The 23,013-nt window shown below is 39.1% G+C and overlaps 1 protein-coding gene across 7 annotated transcripts in view; it reads left to right on the forward strand.

The window, feature by feature from the left end:
* Positions 1 to 23,013, forward strand: part of NEK4 (NIMA related kinase 4) — an 88,959-nt gene that overhangs the window by 62,027 nt on the left and 3,919 nt on the right. For all 7 annotated transcript variants that reach the window (XM_060161627.1, XM_060161628.1, XM_060161629.1 and 4 more), the window contains 2 exons: positions 6,512 to 6,717; positions 7,417 to 7,550. In XM_060161627.1, coding sequence (XP_060017610.1) covers positions 6,512 to 6,717; positions 7,417 to 7,550 — 340 coding nt within the window. The remainder of the gene's footprint in view (positions 1 to 6,511; positions 6,718 to 7,416; positions 7,551 to 23,013) is intronic.

A 23,013-nucleotide genomic window follows, 5' to 3' on the forward strand; every position in this document is an offset into this window, starting at 1 on the left:
TATATATGTCCATGCCACTCTCTCGCTTTGTCACAGCTTACCCTTCCCCCTCCCCATATCCTCAAGTCCATTCTCTAGTAGGTCTGTGTCTTTATTCCTGTCTTACCCTAAGGTTCTTCATGACATTTTTTTTTCTTAAATTCCATATATATGTGTTAGCATACGGTATTTGTCTTTCTCTTTCTGACTTACTTCACTCTGTATGACAGACTCTAGGTCCATCCACCTCATTACAAATAGCTCAATTTTGTTTCTTTTTATGGCTGAGGAATATTCCATTGTATATATGTGCCACATCTTCTTTATCCATTCATCTGATTATGGATGCTTAGGTTGTTTCCATCTCCTGGCTATTGTAAATAGAGCCGCAATGAACATTTTGGTACATGACTCTTTTTGAATTACGGTTTTCTCAGGGTGTATGCCCAGTAGTGGGATTGCTGGGTCATATAGTAGTTCTATTTTTAGTTTTTTAAGGAACCTCCATACTGTTCTCCATAGTGGCTGTACCAATTCACATTCCCACCAGCAGTGCAAGAGTGTTCCCTTTTCTCCACACCCTCTCCAGCATTAATTGTTTCTAGATTGTTTGATGATGGCCATTCTGACTGGTGTGAGATGATATCTCATTGTAGTTTTGATTTGCATTTCTCTAATGATTAATGATATTGAGCGTTCTTTCATGTGTTTGTTGGCAGTCTGTATATCTTCTTTGGAGAAATGTCTGTTTAGGTCTTCTGCCCACTTTTGGATTGGGTTGTTTGTTTTTCTGTTATTGAGCTGCATGAGCTGCTTGTAAATTTTGGAGATTAATCCTTTGTCAGTTGCTTCATTTGCAAATATTTTCTCCCATTCTGAGGGTTGTCTGTTGGTCTTGTTTATGGTTTCCTTTGCTGTGCAAAAGCTTTTGAGTTTCATTAGGTCCCATTTGTTTATTTTTGTTTTTATTTCCATTTCTCTAGGAGGTGGGTCAAAAAGGATCTTGCTGTGATTTATGTCATAGAGTGTTCTGCCTATGTTTTCCTCTAAGAGTTTGATAGTTTCTGGCCTTACATTTAGGTCTTTAATCCATTTTGAGCTTATTTTTGTGTATGGTGTTAGGGAGTGATCTAATCTCATACTTTTACATGTACCTGTCCAGTTTTCCCAGCACCACTTATTGAAGAGGCTGTCCTTTTTCCACTGTACATTCCTGCCTCCTTTATCAAAGATAAGGTGACCATATGTGTGTGGGTTTATCTCTGGGCTTTCTATCCTGTTCCATTGATCTATCTTTCTGTTTTTGTGCCAGTACCATACTGTCTTGATTACTGTAGCTTTGTGGTATAGTCTGAAGTCAGGGAGCCTGATTCCTCCAGCTCCGTTTTTCATTCTCAAGATTGCTTTGGCCAGGGCTTCCCTGGTGGCACACTGGTTGAGAGTCCGCCTGCTGATGCAGGGGACACGGGTTCGTGCCCCAGTCCAGGAAGATCCCACATGCCACAGAGCGGCTGGGCCCGTGAGCCATGACCACTGAGCCTGCGTGTCCAGAGCCTGCGCGTCTGGAGCCTGTGCTCCGCAATGGGAGAGGCCACAACAGTGAGAGGCCCGCATACCACAAAAAAAAAAAAAAAAATAGATTGCTTTGGCTATTCGGGGTCTTTTGTGTTTCCATACAAATTGTGAAATTTTTTGTTATAGTTCTGTGAAAAATGCCATTGGTAATTTGATAGGGGTTGCATTGAATCTGTAGATTGCTTTGGGTAGCAGAGTCATTTTCACAATGTTGATTTTTCCAATTCAAGAACATGGTATATCTCTCCATCTATTTGTATCATCTTTAATTTCTTTCATCAGTGTCTTATAGTTTTCTGCATACAGGTCTTTTGTCTCCTTAGGTAGGTTTATTCCTAGATATTTTATTCTTTTTGTTGCAATGGTAAATGGGAGTGTTGTCTTGATTTCACTTTCAGATTTTTCATCGTTAGTGTATAGGAATGCCAGAGATCTCTGTGCATTAATTTTGTATCCTGCTACTTTACCAAATTCATTGATTGGCTCTAGTAGTTTTCTGGTGGCATCTTTAGGATTCTCTGTGTATAGTATCATGTCATCTGCAAACAGTGACAGCTTTACTTCTTTTCCGATTTGTATTCCTTTTATTTCCTTTTCTTCTCTGATTGCTGTGGCTAAAACTTCCAAAACTATGTTGAATAAGAGTGGTGAGAGTGGGCAACCTTGTCTTGTTCCTGATCTTAGTGGAAATGCTTTCAGTTTTTCACCATTGAGGACGATGTTGGCTGTGGGTTTGTCATATATGGCCTTTATTATGTTGAGGAAAGTTCCCTCTATGCCTACTTTCTTCAGGGTTTTTATCATAAATGGGTGTTGAATTTTGTCAAAAGCTTTCTCTGCATCTGTTGAGGTGATCATATGGTTTTTCTCCTTTAGTTTGTTAATATGGTGTATCACGTTGATTGATTTGCATATATTGAAGAATCCTTGCATTCCTGGAATAAACCCCACTTTATCATGGTGTATGATCCTTTTACTATGCTGTTGGATTCTGTTTGCTAGTATTTTGTTGAGGATTTTTGCATCTATGTTCATCGGTGATATTGGCCTGCAGTTTTCTTTCTTTGTAACATCCTTGTCTGGTTTTGGTATCAGGGTGATGGTGGCCTTGTAGAATGAGTTTGGGAGTGTTCCTCCCTCTGCTATATTTTGGAAGAGTTTGAGAAGGATAGGTGTTAGCTCTTCTCTAAATGTTTGATACAATTCGCCTGTGAAGCCATCTGGTCCTGGGCTTTTGTTTGTTGGAAGATTTTTAATCACAGTTTCAATTTCAGTGCTTGTGATTGGTCTGTTCATATTTTCTATTTCTTCCTGATTCAGTCTTGGCAGGTTGTGCATTTCTAAAGATTTGTCCATTTCTTCTAGGTTGTCCATTTTATTGGCATAGAGTTGCTTGTAGTAATCTCTCATGAACTTTTGTATTTCTGCAGTGTCAGTTGTTACTTCTCCTTTTTCATTTCTAATTCTATTGATTTGAGTCTTCTCCCTTTTTTTCTTGATGGGTCTGGCTAATGGTGTATCAATTTTGTTTATCTTCTCAAAGAACCAACTTTTAGTTTTATTGATCTTTGCTATCGTTTCCTTCATTTCATTTTCATTTATTTCTGATCTGATTTTTATGATTTCTTTCCTTCTGCTAACTTTGGGGTTTTTTTGTTCTTCTTTCTCTGATTGCTTTAGGTGCAAGGTTAGGTTGTTTATTCGAGATGTTTCCTGTTTCTTAAGGTAGGATGGTATTGCTATAAACTTCCCTCTTAGAACTGCTTTTGCTGCATCCCATAGGTTTTGGGTCGTTGTGTCTCCATTGTCATTTGTTTCTAGGTATTTTTTAATTTCCTCTTTGATTTCTTCAGTGATCACTTCGTTATTAAGTAGTGTATTGTTTAGCCTCCATGTGTTTGTATTTCTTACAGGTCTTTTCCTGTAATTGATATCTAGTCTCATAGCATTGTGGTCGGAAAAGGTACTTGATACAATTTCAATTTTCTTAAATTTACCAAGGCTTGATCTGTGACCCAAGATATGATCTATCCTGGAGAATGTTCCATGAGCACTTGAGAAAAATGTGTATTCTGTTGTTTTTGGATGGAATGTCCTATAAATATCAATTAAGTCCATCTTGTTTAATGTATCATTTAAAGCTTGTGTTTCCTTATGTATTTTCATTTTGGATGATCTGTCCATTGGTGAAAGTGGGGTGTTAAAGTCCCCTACTATGAATGTGTTACTGTCGATTTCCCCTTTTATGGCTGTTAGTATTTGCCTTATGTATTGAGGTGCTCCTAGGTTGGGTGCATAAATATTTACAATTGTTATATCTTCTTCTTAGATGGATCCGTTGATCATTATGTGTAGTGTCCTTCTTTGTCTCTTGTAATAGTCTTTATTTTAAAGTCTATTTTGTCTGATATGAGAATTGCTACTCCAGCCTTCTTTTGATTTCCATTTGCATGGAATATGTTTTTACATCCCCTCACTTTCAGTCTGTATGTGTCCCTAGGTCTGAAGTGGGTCTCTTGTAGACAGCATATATATGGGTCTTGTTTTTGTATCCATTCAGCGAGCCTGTGTCTTTTGCTTGGAGCATTTAATCCATTTATGTTTAAGGTAATTATCGATATGTATGTTCCTATGACCATTTTCTTAATTGTTTTGGGTTTGTTATTGTCAGTCTTTTCCTTCTCTTGTGTTTCTTGCCTAGAGAAGTTCCTTTAGCATTTGTTGTAAAGCTGGTTTGGTGGTGCTGAACTCTCTCAGCTTTTGCTTGTCTGTAAAGGTTTTAATTTCTCCATCAAATCTGAATGAGATCTTTGCTGGGTAGAGTAATCTTGGTTGTAGGTTTTTCTCCTTCATCACTTTAAATATGTCCTGCCATTCCCTTCTGGCTTGCAGAGTTTCTGCTGAAAGATCAGCTGTTAACCTTATGGGGATTCCCTTGTGTGTTATTTGTTGTTTTCCCCTTCCTGCTTTTAATATGTTTTCTTTGTATTTAATTTTTGACAGTTTGATTAATATGTGTCTTGGCGTGTTTCTCTTTGGATTTCCAGCATTTATTATTTGTAGACTTTTTAATGATGGCCATTCTGACCCGCGTGAGGTGGTACCTCATTGTAGTTTTGATTTGCATTTCTCTAATAATTAGTGATGTTGAACATCTTTTCTTGTGCCTATTGGCCATCTTTATGTCTTTTTTGGAGAAATGTCTATTTAGGTCTTCTGCCCATTTTTTGATTGGGTTGTTTTTTGTTGTTGTTATTGAATTGTATGAGCTGTTTTTATACTTTGGAAATTAATCCCTTGTCAGTTGCATTGTTTGCAAATATTTTCTCCCAATCTGTAGGTTATCTTTTCATTTTTTTTTATGGTTTCTGTTGCTGTGCAAAAGCTTATAAGCTTGATTAGGTCCCATTTGTTTATGAATTAATTTTAAATGTACATTTATCGTAGCATTCAGACCTGTAGTACTGTCATTGATAACATTGTAAATGGTTTTTGGTATATGCAAGAGCTAAAATTCTCTTTTAATGGACACATCTGATTTTCATTCAGAATTCTTATAAAATGTCTTCTTAGATCTGTGGGTTTATAGTTTTCATTGGTGGAAACAGTTTCGCCATTATTTCTTCAAGTATTTTTTTGGACCCCCTCCTGCCCTCCTAAGGATTCTGATTACATTTATATTAGATTGCTTAAAGTTATCCCACAGGTCACTAATCATATTCTATTTTTTCTTTAGTCTTTTTTTCTCTGTTCCTTTTTTTTTTTTTCTGGCCACACGTTGTGGCTTGTGGGATCTTAGTTCCCTGACCAGGGATTGAACCCATGCCCTCGGCAGTGAAAGCATGGAGTCCTAACCACAAGACTGCCAGGGAATTCCCATCTGTTCCATTTTTTGTAGATTCTATTGCTGTATCTTTGAGTTCACTAATCTTTTCTCCTGCAGTATCTAATTTGTTAATCCCATCCCACATATTCAACACATTGTACTTATCATTTGTAGTTCAATTTGGGTCCTTTTTATATCTTCATTGCCTCTCCTTAACATGTTGGTGTTTCCCCTACCTTGGTCATATGGAATATATGTTTAATAACCATTTTAATGTCCATATTTACTAATTCTGTCACTTGTATCGCTTCTGGATCTATTTCTATTAACTTATTTTTTTCTCTTCATAATTGTGTGCTATTTTCCTGCTTTGCATGTCTGGTATTTTTTTTTTTTTTTTATGGTACGCGGGCCTCTCACTGTTATGGCCTCTCCCGTTGCGGAGTACAGGCTCCGGACGCGCAGGCCCAGCAGCCATGGCTCACGGGCCCAGCCGCTCCGTGGCATGTGAGATCTTCCCGGACCGGGTCACGAACCCGCGCCCCTGCATCAGCAGGCGGACTCTCAACCACTGCGCCACCAGGGAAGCCCTCATGTCTGGTATTTTTGACGTGATGCCAGACATTGTCAATTTTATCCCATTAATTGCTGATATTTTTATATTTCTTTAAATATTCTTGAACTTTGTACTTGGATATAGTTAAGTTACTTAGAAATAGTTGGGTGGAATTTATACGCAAAATCTGGGACCTTGTCTTTCTCACTCTCTCCTTTCCAAGATTCTTCTCTCACTTTCTAGTGGCAGTGGTGGTCTCGAACTCTGTCCTTTGGTTTTGCAGGCAAGAAAGACTGGGTTTTCTGTTGTACTTTAGCTGCCTATGGCTTGCCTTTAGGCTAAAGGTGTTGACTCTCCTCCAGAATCTGCTTGCAAATTTTGTACATTCTTCATTGCCCTCACATAGTTGATTTTTGTATTTTGTCCAAAGTTTATACTTATTTGTGGAAGGGTTCTGTCCGTCGGAACTTACTTGCTTACTAGAAAGCAGAACCCTAAAGGTTGTTTTGTATCTAATTTCTAATGAAAAATTTTCATGAAGCCAATTAGTAACAAGAGAATTTTTTGTTTTCCAGGAAAGGTCATACAAATGAAATGAGTGACTTGGTACAATTGATGACACAGACCCTGAATTTGGACTCTAAAGAGAGCTATGAAGATCTCCCGGTACCAGAGCCAGTGTCAGAATTTAAACTTCTTCGGAAGTATCGGGACACACTGATACTTCATGGGAAAGTTGCAGAGGAGGCGGAGGAACTCCGTTTTAAAGAGCTACCTTCAGGTGGTCAGTTTATTGTTTTACACCAAGCTGGAGAGCATATGTTTACTGGAGAAATGTATCAAACTAAGGAGCTTAATGCTTGCAAATATTTTTGGTTTTTTAAATTATTTCATTTGGATATCTTCATAAAAAATATATCTTATTTTATGTAACAGTTGTATTCCTGAAAAGTTGAATGAAAATTGATTTTTAAAAATAAATGTAAATAAATACATGTTTGGAATTTTTCACGTGGACTTTCTTCAAATTAGACAATTTGTAGTTTTTAGATTTAGGAGATGGTGATGAGACATGAAGCGTAAGTTCATATATACATTTTAGTCATCAAAAATACATGAACTCTTGGGCTTCCCTGATGGCACAGTGGTTGAAAGTCTGCCTGCCGATGCAGGGGACACGGGTTCGTGCCCCGGTCCGGGAAGATCCCACATGCCGCGGAGCGGCTGGGCCCGTGAGCCATGGCTGCTGAGCCTGCGCGTCTGGAGCCTGTGCTCCGCAACGGGAGAGGCCACAGCAGTGAGAGGCCCGCGTACCGCAAAAAAAAAAAAAAAAACATGAACTCTTAAACTAAACTCTTGTCAAAGTGAAAAGAATCTTAACATGACAAGATTACCAGGAAAAAAAAAAGAAAAAAAATTGTGTTCTTGCTGCAGTGGTGAAAGTGTTTACTTTTTCCCTGTTGTTGTTATTGCTTTTTAGCTATCGTGCCAGGTTCTGAAAAAATCAGAAGAATAGTTGAAGTCTTGAGAGCTGATGTAATTCGGGGCCTGGGGATTCAGCTTTTAGAGCAGGTGTATGATATTTTGGAAGAGGAGGATGAATTGGAAAGAGAGGTGAGTGTCCTATTAGCTGTGTCAGCTGCTTATGCTATGGAATTTTTTTAATGGCCTTTTGAAATATAATTAACATACCATACATTTTACCCATTTTAAGTATACAATTCAGTGGTTTTTAATATGTTCACAGAGTTGTACAACCATCACCACATCGATGTTAGAACATTTAATTATCCCCAAAAGAAACCCTGTACTCACTGTCACTCCCCATTGTCCTATAGGCCTTTCACCCCTAAGCAACCACTAATAGTTCTGTCTCTATATCTGCCTATTCTGAACATTTCATTTAAATAGAGTTGTACAGAACTATGTGGTCTTTTGTGACTGATATCTTTCATTTAGCGTATGTTTTCAAGATTCATCCATGTTGTAGGGCACGTCATGTACTTCATTCTTTTATAAGACTGAATAGTATTCCATTGTATGGCTATACCACATATTGTTTATCTATTCACCACCTGATAGGTTGTTTCTACTTTTTAAAAAATTTATTTATTTATTTATTTTTGGCTGCATTGGGTGTTCATTGCTGCGCGCGGGCTTTCTCTAGTTGCGGAGAGCGGGGGCTACTCTTCGTTGCAGTGCACAGGCTTCTCATTGCGTTGGCTTCTCTTATTGTGGGGCGTGGGCTCTAGGCACGCAGGCTTCAGTAGGTGTGGCGTGTGGACTCAGTAGTTGTGGCTCGCGGGCTCTAGAGCGCAGGCTCAGTAGTTGTGGTACACACGCTTAGTTGCTCTGTGGCTTGTGGGATCTTCCTGGATCAGGGCTCAAACCTGTGTCCCCTGCATTGACAGGCGGATTCTTAAGCACTGCGCCAGCAGGGAAGCCCTGCTAAGTGTTCTTATCATGAAAAGGTGTTGGGTTTGTCAAATGCTTTCTATTTAGATGATCATGTAGTTTCCTTTTTTTTTTCTGTGGATATGGTGTGTTGCATTAATTGGTTTTTGGATGTTAAATCATCCTTGTATTCCTGAGATAAATCCCACTTGGTCATGGTGTTTACTGCATCTTATATGTTGCTAGAGTCATGTTTCTAGTATTTTGTTGAGCGTTTTTGTGTCTGTGTTCACATGAGATATTGGTCTTCAGTTTTCTTTTCTTGTGATATTTTTATTGGTTTTGTTATCAGGGTAATACTGGCCTCAGAATGAGTTGGGGAGTTTCCCTCATCTTTCTTGGGAAGAATTAGTGAAGAACTGGTATTAATTCTTCTTGAAATGTTTGCTAGAATTCACCAATGAAGGCATCTGGGTGGGCCTTAGCTTTTCTTTGTGGGTAGTTTTTTGATAATAAATTCCGTGTCTTTACTTACTATATTCAGATTATTTGTTCTTCTCTTTCTAAAATTTCTGTCTTTCTAGGAATTGTCCTTTTCAACTAAGTTATCTAATTGGCATATAATTTTTTTTTTAATTTTTTAATTTAATTTTATTTTTGTAATACAGCATGTTCTTATTAGTCATCAATTTTATACACATCAGAGTATACATGTCAATCCCAATCACCCAATTCATCACACCACCACCCCCACCCCCCTGCCGCTTTCCCCCCTTGGTGTCCATACGTTTGTTCTCTACATCTATATCTCAATTTCTGCCCTGCAAACCAGTTCATCTGTACCATTTTTCTAGGTTCCACATATATGCGTTAATATACAATATTTGTTTTTCTCTTTCTGACTTACTTCACTCTGTATGACAGTCTCTAGATCCATCCATGGCTCAACAAATTACCCAGTTTTGTTCCTTTTTATGGCTGAGTAATATTCCATTGTATATATATACCACATCTTCTTTATCCATTCGTCTGTCGATGGGCATTTAGGTTGCTTCCATGACCTGACTATTGTAAATAGTGCTGCAATGAACATTGAGGTGCATGTGTCTTTTTGAATTATGGTTTTCCCTGGGTATATGCCCAGTAGTGGGATTGCTGGATAATATGGTAATTCTATTTTTAGTTTTTTTTTTTTTTTTTTTTTTTTTGCGGTATGCGGGCCTCTCACTGTTGTGGCCTCTCCTGTTGTGGAGCACAGGCTCCAGACGCGCAGGTTTAGCGGCCATGGCTCATGGGCCTAGCCGCTCCATGGCATGTGGGATCTTCCCAGACCGGGGCACGAACCCGTGTCCCCTGCATCAGCAGGCGGACTCTCAACCATTGCACCACCAGGGAAGCCCTGTTTATATATTTTGGAGATTAATCCTTTGTCCGTTGGTTTGTTTGCAAATATTTTCTCCCATTCTGAAGGCTGTCTTTTTGTCTTGTTTATGGTTTCCTTTGCTGTGCAAAAACTTTGTAGTATCATTAGGTTCCATTTGTTTATTTTTATTTTTATATCCATTACTCTAGGAGGTGGATCAAAAAAGATCTTGCTGTGATTTATGTCAAAGAGTGTTCTTCCTGTGTTTTCCTCTAAGAGTTTTATAGTGTCCGGTCTTACATTTAGGTCTCTAATCCATTTTGAGTTTATTTTTGTGCATGGTGTTAGGGAGTGTTCTAATTTCATTCTTTTACATGTAGCTGTCCAGTTTTCCCAGCACCACTTATTGAAGAGGCTGTCTTTTCTCCATTGTATATCCTTGCCTCCTTTGTCATAGATTAGTTGACTATAGGTGTGTGGGTTTCTCTCTGGGCTTTCTATCTTGTTCCATTGATCTGTATTTCTGTTTTTGTGCCAGTACCATATTGTCTTGATTACTGTAGCTTTGTAGTATAGTCTGAAGTCAGGGAGTCTGATTCCTCCAGCTCCGTTTTTTTCCCTCAAGACTGCTTTGGCTATTTGGAGTCTTTTGTGTCTCCATACAAATTTTAAGATATTTTTGTTCTAGTTCCATAAAAAATGCCATTGGTAATTTGATAGGGATTGCATTGAACCTGCAGATTGCTTTGGGTAATATAGTCATTTTCACAATGTTGATTCTTCCAATCCAAGAACATGGTATATCTCTCCATCTGTTGGTATCATCTTTAATTTCTTTCATCAGTGTCTAATAGTTTTCTGCATACAGGTCTTTTGTCTCCCTAGGTAGGTTTATTCCTAGGTGTTTTATGCTTTTTGTTGCAGTGGTAAATGGGAGTGTTTCCTTAATTTCTCTTTCAGATTTTTCATCATTAGTGTATAGGAATGCAAGAGATTTCTGTGCATTAATTTTGTATCCTGCAACTTTACCAAATTCATTGATTAGCTCTAGTAGTTTTCTGGTGGCATCTTTAGGATTCTCTATGTATAGTATCGTGTCATCTGCAAACAGTAACAGTTTTACTTCTTCTTTTCCAATTTGTATTCCTTTTATTTCTTTTTCTTCTCTGATTGCCGACACTAGGACTTCCAAAACTATGTTGAATAATAGCGGTGAGAGTGGACATCCTCGTCTTGTTCCTGATCTTAGAGGAAATGCTTTCAGTTTTTCACCATTGAGAATGATGTTTGCTGTGGGTTTGTCGTATATGGCCTTTATTATGTTGAAGTAGGTTCCCTCTGTGCCCATTTTCTGGAGAGTTTTTATCACAGATGAGTGTTGAATTTTGTCAAAAGCTTTTTCTGCATCTATTGAGGTGATCATATGGTTTTTCTCCTTCAATTTATTAATATGGTGTATCACATTGACTGATTTACATATATTGAAGAATCCTTGCATCCCTGGGATAAATCCCACTTGAACATGGTGTATGATCCTTTTAATGTGCTGTTGGATTCTGTTTGCTAGTATTTTGTTGAGGATTTTTGCATCTATATTCATCAGTGATATTGGTCTGTAATTTTCTTTTTTTTGTAGTATCTTTGTCTGGTTTTGGTATCAGGGTGATGGTGGCCTCATAGAATGAGTTTGGGAGTGTTCCTCCCTCTGCTATATTTTGGAAGAGTTTGAGAAGGATGGGTGTTAGCTCTTCTCTAAATGTTTGATAGAATTCACCTGTGAAGCCATCTGGTCCTGGACTTTTGCTTGTTGGAAGATTTTTTTTTTTTTTTTTTTTTTTTTTTTTGTTGGAAGATTTTTAATCACAGTTTCAATTTCAGTGCCTGTGATTGGTCTGTTTATATTTTCTATTTCTTCTTGGTTCAGTCTTGGAAGGTTATACCTTTCTAAGAATTTGCCCATTTCTTCCAGGTTGTCCATGTTATTGTCATAGAGTTGCTTGTAGTAGTCTCTTAGGATGCTTTGTATTTCTTTGGTGTCTGTTGTAACTTCTCCTTTTTCATTTCTAATTTTATTGATTTGAGTTCTCTCCCTCTTTTTCTTGATGAGTCTGGCTAATGGTTTATCAATTTTGTTTATCTTCTCAAAGAACCAGCTTTTAGTTTTATTGATCTTTGCTATTGTTTTCTTTGTTTCTATTTCATTTATTTCTGATCTGATTTTTATGATTTCTTTCCTTCTGCTAACTTTGGGTTTTGTTTGTTCTTCTTTCTCTAGTTTCTTTAGGTGTAAGGTTAGATTGTTTAGTTGAGATTTTTCTTGTTTCTTGAGGTAGGCTTTAGCTATAAACTTCCCTCTTAGAACTGCTTTTGCTGCATCCCATAGGTTTTGGATCATTGTGTTTTCATTATCATTTGTCTCTAGGTATTTTTTGATTTCCTTTTTGATTTCTTCAGTGATCTGTTGGTTATTTAGTAACGTATTGTTCAGCCTCCATGTTTGTGTTTTTTACGACTTTTTCCCTGTAATTCATTTCTAATCTCATAGCGTTGTGGTCAGAAAAGATGCTTGATATGATTTCAGTTTTCTTAAATTTACTGAGGCTTTATTTGTGACCCAAGATGTGATCTATCCTGGAGAATGTTCTATGCACACTTGAGAAGAAAGTGTAATCTGCTGTTTTTGGATGGAATGTCCTATAAATAGCAATTAAATCTATCTGGTCTATTGTGTCATTTAAAGCATGTGTTTCCTTATTTATTTTCATTTTGGATGATCTGTCCATTGGTTTAAGTGAGGTGTTAAAGTCCCCCACTATTATTGTGTTACTGTCGATTTCCTCTTTTATAGTTGTTAGCAGTTGCCTTATGTATTGAGGTGCTCCTATGTTGGGTGCATGTATACTTATAATTGTTATATCTTCTTCTTGGATTGATCCCTTGGTCATTATGTAGTGTCTTTCCTTGTCTCTTGTAACATTCTTTATTTTAAAGTCTATTTTATCTGATATGAGTATTGCTACTCCAGCCTTCTTTTGATTTCCATTTGCATGGAATATGTTTTTACATCCCCTCACATTCAGTCTGTATGTGTCCCTAGGTCTGAAGTGGGTCTCTTGTAGACAGCATATATATGGGTCTTGTTTTTGTATCCATTCAGCGAGCCTGTGTCTTTTGGTTGGAGCATTTAATCCATTTATGTTTAAGGTAATTATTGATATGTATGTTCCTATGACCATTTTCTTAATTGTTTTGGGTTTGTTTTTGTAGGTCCTTTTCTTCTCTTGTGTTTCCCACTTAGAGAAGTTCCTTTAGCATTTGTTGTAGAGCTGGTTTGGTGGTGCAGAATTCTCTTAGCTTTTGCTTGTCTGTAAAACTTTTGATTTCTCCATCGAATCTGAATGAGATCCTTGCCAGGTAGAGTAATCTTGGTTGTAGATTCTTCCCTTTCATCTCTTTAAGTATATCATGCCACTCCCTTCTGGCTTGTAGAGTTTCTGCTGAGCAATCAGCTGTTAACCATGTGGGAGTTCCCTTGTATGTTATTTGTCATTTTTCCCTAGTTGCTTTCAATAATTTTTCTTTGTCTTTAATTTTTGCCAATTTGATTACTATGTGTCTCAGTGTTTCTCCTTGGGTTTATCCTTTATGGGACTCTCTGTGCTTCCTGGACTTGGGTGACTATTTCCTTTCCCATGTTAGGGAAGTTTCTGACTGTAATCTCTTCAAATATTTTCTCAGGTCCTTTCTCTCTCTCTTCTCCTTCTGGGACCCCTATAATTCAAATCTTGTTGCATTTAATGTTGTCCCAGAGGTCTCTTAGGCTGTCTTTATTTCTTTTCATTCTTTTCTCTTTTTTTTTTTTTTTGCAGTATGCGGGCCTCTCACTGTTGTGGCCTCTCCTGTTGTGGAGCACAGGCTCCAGACGCGCAGGCCCAGCAGCCGTGGCTCACGGGCCCAGCCACTCCGCGGCATGTGGGATCCTCCCGGACCAGGGCACGAACCCGTGTCCCCTGCATCGGCAGGCGGACTCACAATCACTGCGCCGCCAGGGAAGCCCTCATTCTTTTTTCTTTATTCAGTTCCGCAGCAGTGAATTCCATCATTCTGTCTTCCAGGTCACTTATGTGTTCTGCCTCAGTTATTCTGCTATTGATTCCTTCTAGTGTATTTTTCATTTCAGATATTATGTTGTTAATCTCTGTTTGTTTGTTCTTTAATTCTTCTTGCTCATTGTTAAACATTTCTTGCATCTTCTTGATCTTTGCCTCCATTCTTTTTCCGAGGTCCTGGATCATCTTCACTGTCATTATTCTGAGTTCTTTTTCTGGAAGGTTGCCTATCTCCACTTCATTTAGTTGTTTTTCTGGGGTTTTATCTTGTTCCTTCATGTGGTACATAGTCCTCTGCCTTTTCATCTTGTCTATCTTTCTGTGAATGTGGTTTTTGTTCCACAGGCTGCAGCATTGTAGTTCTTCTTGCTTCTGCTGTCTGCCCTCTGGTGGATGAGGCTATCTAAGAGGCTTGTGCAAGTTTCCTGATGGGAGGGACTGGTGCTGGGTAGAGCTGGCTATTGCTTTTGTGGGAAGAGGTCAGTAAAACTTTAATCCACTTGTCTGCTGATGGGTGGGGCTGGATTCCCTCCCTGTTCGTTGTTTGGCCTGAGGCGACCCAAGACTGGAACCTATCTGGGCTCTTTGGTGGGGCTAATGGCAGACTCTGGGAGGGCTCATGCCAAGGAGTACTTCCCAGAACTTCTGCTGCTAGTGTCCTTGTCCTCACAGTGAGACACAGCCACCCCCTGCCTCTGCAGGAGACCCTCCAACACTAGCAGGTAGGTCTGGTTCAGTCTCCTATGGGGTCACTGCTCCTTCCCCTGTGTCCCGATGCACACACTACTTTGTGTGTGCCCTCCAAGAGTGGAGTCTCTGTTTCCCCCAGTGCTGTCGAAGTCCTGCAATCAATTCCCAGTAGCCTTCAAAGTCTGATTCTCTAGGAATTCCTCCTCCCAGTGCCGGACCCCCATGTTGGGAAGCCTGATGTGGGGTTCAGAACCTTCACTCCAGTGGGTGGACTTCTGTGGTATAAGTGTTCTCCTGTTTGTGAGTCACCCACCCAGCAGTTATGGGATTTGATTTTACTGTGATTGCGCCCCTCCTACCATCTCACTGTGTCTTCTCCTTTGTCTTTGGATGTGGGGTATCTTTTTTGGTGAGTTCCAGTGTCTTCCTGTCAATGATTGTCCAGCAGCTAGTTGTGATTCTGGTGTTCTCACAAGAGGGAGTGAGAGCACGGCCTTCTACTCAGCCATCTTGGTTCAGGGCCCACACACCGGCATACAATTATTAATAAAAATTCTTTTTAATATTTTTTATTTCTGTAAGGTTGGTTGTTTAGGAGTGTATTGTTTAATTTCCACATATATTTGCACAAATATATTACATTTTTCTATTTTATAGGTTCAACAGTATATTATATACATGCTGGATTTTTAAATTATAGTAAAATACACATAACTTCAAATTTAGCATTTTAACCATTTTTAAGTATTTGGTTCAGTGGCCTTAAGTATGTTTACATTATTGTGCAAACATCACCACCATCCATCTCCAGAACTTTTTGCATTTTGCAAAACTGAAACTCTGTACCAATTAAACAAAAACTCCCCACTTACCCCTCCTACCAGCTCCTGGCAACTACCATTCTAATTTCTGTGTCTATGAATTTAACTACACTAAGCCTTGATATAAAGCCTAAACACAGCATCTAGAAAAAGTAAAACTCGCCTGTAAAGAAAACTTCAGGCCCAGATGGCTTTGCTGTGAATTCTTCCAATCATCTAAGGAAGAAATAACACAAATCCTACACAAATTCTTTAGAAAACAGAAAAAGAAGGGACATTTCCCATTTCTCCCCATAAGCCCAGAACAACTGTGATACCAAAACCCAACAAGGACACTACATGAAAAAAACATGAGACCAGTATCTCTCATGAACATCTTAATCATCTAGTATTTTGCTGAAGATTTTTGCATCAGTGGTCAAAAGGGATATTAGTGTATATTTTTCTTTTCCTATAGTGTCCCTGTTTGGCCCTAGCACCAGGGCAATGCTGGCCTCATAAATGAGCCAGGAAGTGCTCCTTCCTCATTAACTCTCTGAAGAGTTTGAGAAGGATTGGTATCAGTTCCTGTCCAAATGTTTGGCAGAATTCACCAGCAAAGGTCCAGGGCCTTTCCTTGTTAGGAGGTTTAGGTTACTGATTCAGTCTCCTTGCTAGTTATGGGGATATTCAGATTTTCTATTTCTTCATGATTCAGTTTTGGTAGGTTTTATGTTTCTTGGAATTTGTCCATTTATGCAACTTGTTGGTGTACAATTGTTCATAGTACTTTCTTTCTTTTTTTTTTTCTTTCTTTTTTTTTTTTTTTTTTGCGTACGCGGGCCTCTCACTGCTGTGGCATCTCCCGTTGCGGAGCACAGGCTCCAGATGCGCAGGCTCAGCGGCCATGGCTCATGGGCCCAGCCGCTCCGCGGCATGTGGGATCCTCCGAGACCGGGGCACGAACCCGCGTCCCCTGCATCGGCAGGTGGACTCTCAACCACTGCGCCACCAGGGAAGCCCCATTGTACTTTCTTAGAATCCTTTTTATTTCTTTTTATTAGAGTGGTAGTAATGTCCCAAATCCATTTCAGATTTTAGTAATTTGAGTCTTTTTTTTCTAAGTATAGCTAAAGGTTTGTCAATTTTGTTCATCTTTCTGAAGAACCAACTTTTGCTTATTTTGATTTTTTTCTATTTTTCTGTTCTCAATTATATTCATCTCAGCTCTAATCTTATTATTTCCTTCCTTCTGCTACTTTTAGGTTTAATTTGTTCTTTTTTCTATTTCTTTAGGTTGCAAAGTTAGGTTGTTGACTTGAAATCTTTTTTTTTTTTTAATATTTATTTATTTATTTGGTTGTATCAGGTCTTAGCTGCCTGCTGGTGGGATATTCACTGCCACATGTGGGATCTTTCTTGTGGCATGCGGGATCTTTAGCTGCAGCATGTGAACACTTAGTTGCAACATGTGAGATCTAGTTTCCTGACCAGGGATTGAACCCAGGCCCCCTGCATTGGGAGCGCGGAGTCTTAGCCACTGGACTACCAGGGAAGTCCCCAAATCTTTTTTCTTTTTTAACATAAGCATTTACAGCTATAAATTACCCCCTTAGCACTGCTTTTGCTGCATCTCATAAGTTTTGGTTATATTGTTCTCATTTTCATTTGTCTCTCAATATCTTAAATTTCCCTTGTGATTTCTTCTTTGGTGCATTGGAGTGTGTTATTTAATTTCCATAAATGTGTGAATATTCTAGTTTCCTTCTGTCATTGATTTCTAACTTCATCCTGTTGTGGTCAGAGAAGATACTTTATATGTTCTTTTTAATCTATTGAGACTTAGTTTGTGGCCTAACATATATATCTCTTCTGGAAAATGTTTCATGTACACTTGAGAAGGGTGTGTATCCTATTATTGTTGGGTAGAGTATTCCCTATATGTCTGTTAGATCTAGTTAGTTTTTGCATTGTTCAACTCCTCTGTTTTCGTATCTTCTGTCTGGTTGTCTTATCCATTATTGGGAGTGTGAAGTTTCCAACTATTATTTGTAGAACTATTTTTTCCTTTAATTCTGTCAAATTTGGCATCAAATATTTTGATGGTCTGTTATTAGGTGCATAAACGTTTATAATTATTATATCTTCCTGCCGTACTGATCCTTTTGTTAATGTATGTCATTGTGTCTTGTAACCTTTTTTGTCTTCAAGTCTGTTTTGTCTGATATTAGTATAGTCACCCCTGCTCTCTTTTGGTTACTATTTGCATGGGATATCTTTTTCAGTCCTTTCATTTGGATCTAAAGTCTCTTGTAGAAAGCATATAGTTCTTTAAATAATTAATTAATTAATTAATTATATTTTTGGCTGCATTGGGTCTTCGTTGCTATGCACGAGCTTTCTCTAGTTGCGACGAGTGGGGGCTGCTCTTCGTTGTGGTGCGTGGGCTTCTCATTGTGGTGGCTTTTCTTGTTGCGGAGCACAGGCTTTAGGTGCGTGGGCTTCAGTAGTTGTGGCACACGGGCTCAGTAGTTGCAGCTCACAGGCTCTAGAGCCCCGGCTCAGTAGTTGTGGCACACAGGCTTTGTTGCTCCGCAGCATGTGGGATCTGCCCAGACCAGGGCTCGAACCATGTCCCCTGCATTGGCAGGCGGATTCTTAACTACTGCGCCACCAGGGAAGCCCCAGAAAGCATATAGTTTTGTTAACAATTCTGCCAATTTCCGTCTTTGTGATTGGAGAGTTTAATTCATTTACACTTAAGCAATTACTGATAAGGAGGAACTTCCATTATTTTGCTGTTTGTTTTCTATATGCTTTATAGCTTTTTCTGTCCCTAATGCCCTGTATTACTGCCTTCTTTTATGTTTAGTACTTCTTTTTTTTTGTAGTGAAACATTTTAATTCCCTTTTCATTTCCTTTAGTGTATATTCTATAACTATTTTCTTTGAGGTTATCATGGAGATTACATTTAACATCCTAGTTTTAATACTCAAATCTGAATTTATACCAGCTTAACTTAAAAAATCTGCTGCTTTAAAGCTCTGTCTTCACCCCTTTTGGCTATTGATGTCACAGAATTACATCTTTATGTATTGTGTAACCAAAAACATAAACTAGTAATTGGTTTTTTTTTTAATGCATTAGTCTCTTAAATTTTGAAGAAAACAAAATGTGGAACAAACCAAAGTTATATTAGTATTAGACTAATAACTTTTTAGACTAATAATTTTTTTTAGTGTATTAGTGTCTTAAATCATGTAGAAAATAAAAAATGGAATTACAAACCATTGTTATAACACCAGCTTTGATAATTGCCCATGTATTTACCTTTACTGAGATCTTTATTTCTTCATACAGCTTTGAGTTACTGTCTAGTATGCTTTCATATCTGCCTGCATGACTTCCTTTGGTATTTCTTGCAGGGCAGGTCTAGTGGTAATAAACTTCTTCATCATTTATCTGGAAATGTCTTAAGTTCTCCCCCACACAGTTTTATTGAGAAATAATTGATATGTAACACTGTGTTAGTTTAAGGTATACAGCATAATGATTTGGTATATGTATATACTTTGAAATGATTACCACAATAAGTTTAGTTAGCATCTATCATCTGTCATAAATTTTTTTTCTTGTGATGAGAACTTTTAAGATCTACTATTAGCAACTTCCAAATGTACAATAAAGTACAATTAACTATAGTTACCATGCTGTATATTATATCCCCAAAACTCACCAGAAGTTTCTACGTTTTCACCACCTTTACCCATTTCCTTCACCCCCACTCCCCGCCTCTGGCAACCACCAGTCTGTTGTCTCTTTCTATGAGTTTGGTTTTTTTCAGATTCTGCATGTAAATGAGCTCATACAGTATTTGGCTTTCTCTTTCTGACTTATTTCACTTAGCATAATATCTTCAAGGTCCATCCATGTTGTTGCAGATGGCAAGATTTCCTTCTTTTTTATTTCACTTTTGCAGGACATTTTTGCCAGATACAGGATTCTTGGTTGACAGTTTTTTTCACTTTGAAAATATCATCCAACTGCCTTTTGGCTTCCAAAGTTTCTCATAAGAAATCTGCTTATTATCTTACTGAGGAATCCCTTGCATGTGAAGAGTTGCTCCTTTCTTGTTGCTTTCAAGATTGTCTTTGGCATTTGACAGTTTGATTATAATGTGTCTGAATGTGAACTCTTTGTGTTCATCCTACTTGGAGTTTGTTGAGATTCTTTGATGTTTATATTCATGTCTTTCATCAAACTTGGGAAGTTTCTGGCTATTATTTCTTTAAATAATTTCAGTTCCTCTTTCTGTCTTCTTCTGGGACTCCCACAATACCTGTTAGTCCCTTTAAATCCCTTGGAAGTTGCTTCAGCTGAAGGCTGTGGTGTTTGTAACAATGTCAATGAGCGTTGCAGCAGTGGTTGCCTGCCTCTGTGTCTGCCCCTCTGTGATGAGAAGCAGCAATCAGCTGTCAGTACAGAGATCCCTAGTACTTGGAAGACAAGATTCTTATTGCCTACCCTGGCTCCTACAAGCTATCTACAGGCTGCTCCAGGAATGTTGGACAGCTACCTGCTCTTGGTGGAGGGGGTGCTAAGAGCTGAAATTGACTGGAATTAACCAAAATTTACCATCCAAGCCTTCCCCTGAATGTTTCAAGCCTTTAATAGACTCCAGAGTTCCAAAATAGTTACATCTGGCAGATTCTGACAGTGCAATTTTTGTCCATGTGAGGAGATAGATTCCTGGTGCTTCTTCCTCCTCCAGCATCTTCTATACATATTGTATTATACAATTGCTTTTTTTTTTTTTTGCGTTACGCGGGCCTCTCACTGTTGTAGCCTCTCCCGTTACGGAGCACAGGCTCCGGACACGCAGGCTCAGCGGCCACAGCCCACAGCCCACGGGCCCAGCCATTCCGCGGCACGTGGGATCCTCCCGGACCGGGGCACGAACCCGCGTCCCCTGCATTGGCAGGCGGACTCTCAACCACTGTGCCACCAGGGAAGCCCTATACAATTGCTTTTTAAATCAGTTCAGAGAAGAAAAGGGGAAGCAATTTGTATTTATATTGTTTTTATTTACATAATTACCTTCATCAGTGCTTTTCCTGTTTTCATGTAAATTGGAATTATTGCCTGGGGTCTCTTGCTTTCAGCCTGATGAGATTCCTTTGGTAGTTCTTGCAAGGCAAGTCTGCTAGTCACAAATTCTGTTTTTGTTTATCTGGGAATATCTTTATTTTGCCTTCTTTTTTTTTTTTTTTTTGCGGTTCGAGGGCCTCTCACTGCTGTGGCCTCTCCGGTTGCGGAGCACAGGCGTTGGACTCGCAGGCTCAGCGGCCATGGCTCACGGGCCCAGCCGCTCCACAGCATGTGGGATCTTCCCGGACCAGGGCACAAACCTGTGTCCCCTGCACCGGCAGGTGGACTCTCAACCACTGCGCCACCAGGGAAGCCCCTTGCCTTCATTTTTGAAAGATAGCCTTACTGGATATGCGATTCTTAGTTGACAGTTTTTTCTTTGAGTTCTTTGAATATGTTATCCCACTGCCTTCTGGCCTTCATTGTTTATGGTAAGTCAGCTGTTAATGTTATTGGGGTTCTCTTGTAAGTACTGAGTCATTTTTCTCTTGCTGCTTTCAAGATTTTCTTCTTGCCTTTGGCTTTCAGCACTTTTACTTTGTTGTTGTAATATTGCTTTTTGTTATTTTTTTAAATTTATTTTTTCTTATTGAGATAACATTGGTTTATAACATTATATAAGTTGCATGTGTACAACCTTACATTTTGACTTCTGTATACATTACAGCATCAGGGCTTTTACTTTAATGTGTCCATGTGTGGATCTCTTTGAGATGATCCTGCTTAGAGTTCATTGAGATTCCTGGATGTGTAGATTGTTTTTTTAAAAATTTGGGAAATTTTCAGCCAATATTCTTCAAATATTTTTTCTGCTCCTTTTCTCTCTCCTCTTCTTCTGGTACTCCCATTATACATGTGCTGTTGTGCTTAATGGTGTCTTACATTTCTCTGAAACTGTTCATTTTTCTTCATTTTCTTTTCTCTCTGTTCTTTGGATTGCATAATCTCTGTTGATCTATCTCCAAGCTCACTTATTCTCTCTGCCAGTTCAAATATACTGTTTAGCCTCCCAGGTGAATTTTTTCATTTGTTATTGCACTTTTCAACTCCAGAATTTCAATTTGGTTTTTTAAATGCCTTCTTTCTCTTGTCAGTATTCTCTGTTTGATGTGTCATTGTCATCATACCTTTCTTTACTTCTGTAATCATGATTTCCTTTAGTTCTGTGAACATGCTCATAATCCCTACTTTGATGTTTTTGTATGTTAAATCCAACATCTGGTTGCTCTCACAGGCAGTTTATCTTGCCTGCTTTTATTCTAGTGTATGTGTCATACTATTCTGTTTCTTTGCATGTCTCATAACTTTTTGTTGGAAACTAGACATTTTAGATAATAAATGGTTACAAGTCTGAGTATTGGCCTCCAGTGGTGGGGGGTTGTTATTGTTATTTGCTTGTTTATTTGTTTAGTGATTGGCTGGATTATATTAGTAAAGTCTATGAACCCCTTACCCTAGTCCCCACAATGTAAAGCCTCTGATGTTGCCCCTTAGGGTACAGCCTTGGGTATGTTCACAGCTACCTTGGAATGACAGTGGGTTTGGCAGAGCGCTCTTTATTTATTTAGTTATTTATTTTGGCTGCACTGGGTCTTAGTTGCAGCATGCGGGATCTTTTAGTTGCAGCATGTGGACTTCTTAGTTGCGGCATGCGAATTCTTATTTGCGGCACGCATGCGGGATCTAGTTCCCGACCCCGGGGATCAAACCCAGACCCCCTGCCTTGGGAGCATGGAGTCTTACCCACCGGACCATCAAGGAAGTCCCTGGCAGAGCTCTCTTGATGCTCCCTTTCCCAGACTTCACCCAGATGTTTTTTGGTTGCCAGCTGATCGCTTTTATTGTTCTCAGTAATGCCCTGGGGCTACATTGCTCCAAAGGCAGATCCAATCAAAGCTGAGCTCCTTTGAAGAGGTAGTTCCCAAACTTAGTGTTTGAGATTTTTTTCTGAACCCAGGGCCCCTCCAGCTTCTTGGTTCTTTTAAAGTAGCTGGCGTACAGTTTAGCCTATATCCAATGTACCTAGTACTAATCTCCTCCCAGTTGCCTTTCACCACTACCTCCAGTTTTTGAGAGCACCCTTAGGCTTGAATTCTCCACACTCTGTTCCAAATGAAGTCAGTTCATTAAAGACTTGGTGCTTATTTTATGTCTTGCTTCTACCCCCAGGCAAAATCTGGGAGCACAGCTCCGGAGCTGAGAGTGGGAACAGTAGCTTGCTTGTCTCTCTGAGTGATACCCCCACTTTGGAAGCTCAGAGGGGGTGAGAGGCAGTAGCATCTGGTCTTCTTGGCATGCTTCACCCAGCATGGAAACTTCACTTTATGGTCTGGGGCAAAGGTGATTGGGGTCCCCGTATTTTCAGTGGCCCTGTACCCAAGATAGAGCCTCTATCCTACATGTCTGAGCTGGGCATAAAAAGGAAGCTCCCACCTCTTGGCTGCACTCTCCCAAAGCTTACTGTCACCATCAGGTATTGGGGGCAGGATGAAATATGCTGATGTCCTGCCCCTCCCAGGAAGATTGCCTTCCAACTAGGAGTTAGGGGGAAAGAAGTTTCTTGACTTCACCA

Source organism: Lagenorhynchus albirostris, chromosome 10 (genome assembly GCF_949774975.1).
Source record: "Lagenorhynchus albirostris chromosome 10, mLagAlb1.1, whole genome shotgun sequence".
Classification (NCBI taxonomy): Eukaryota; Metazoa; Chordata; class Mammalia; order Artiodactyla; family Delphinidae; genus Lagenorhynchus; species Lagenorhynchus albirostris.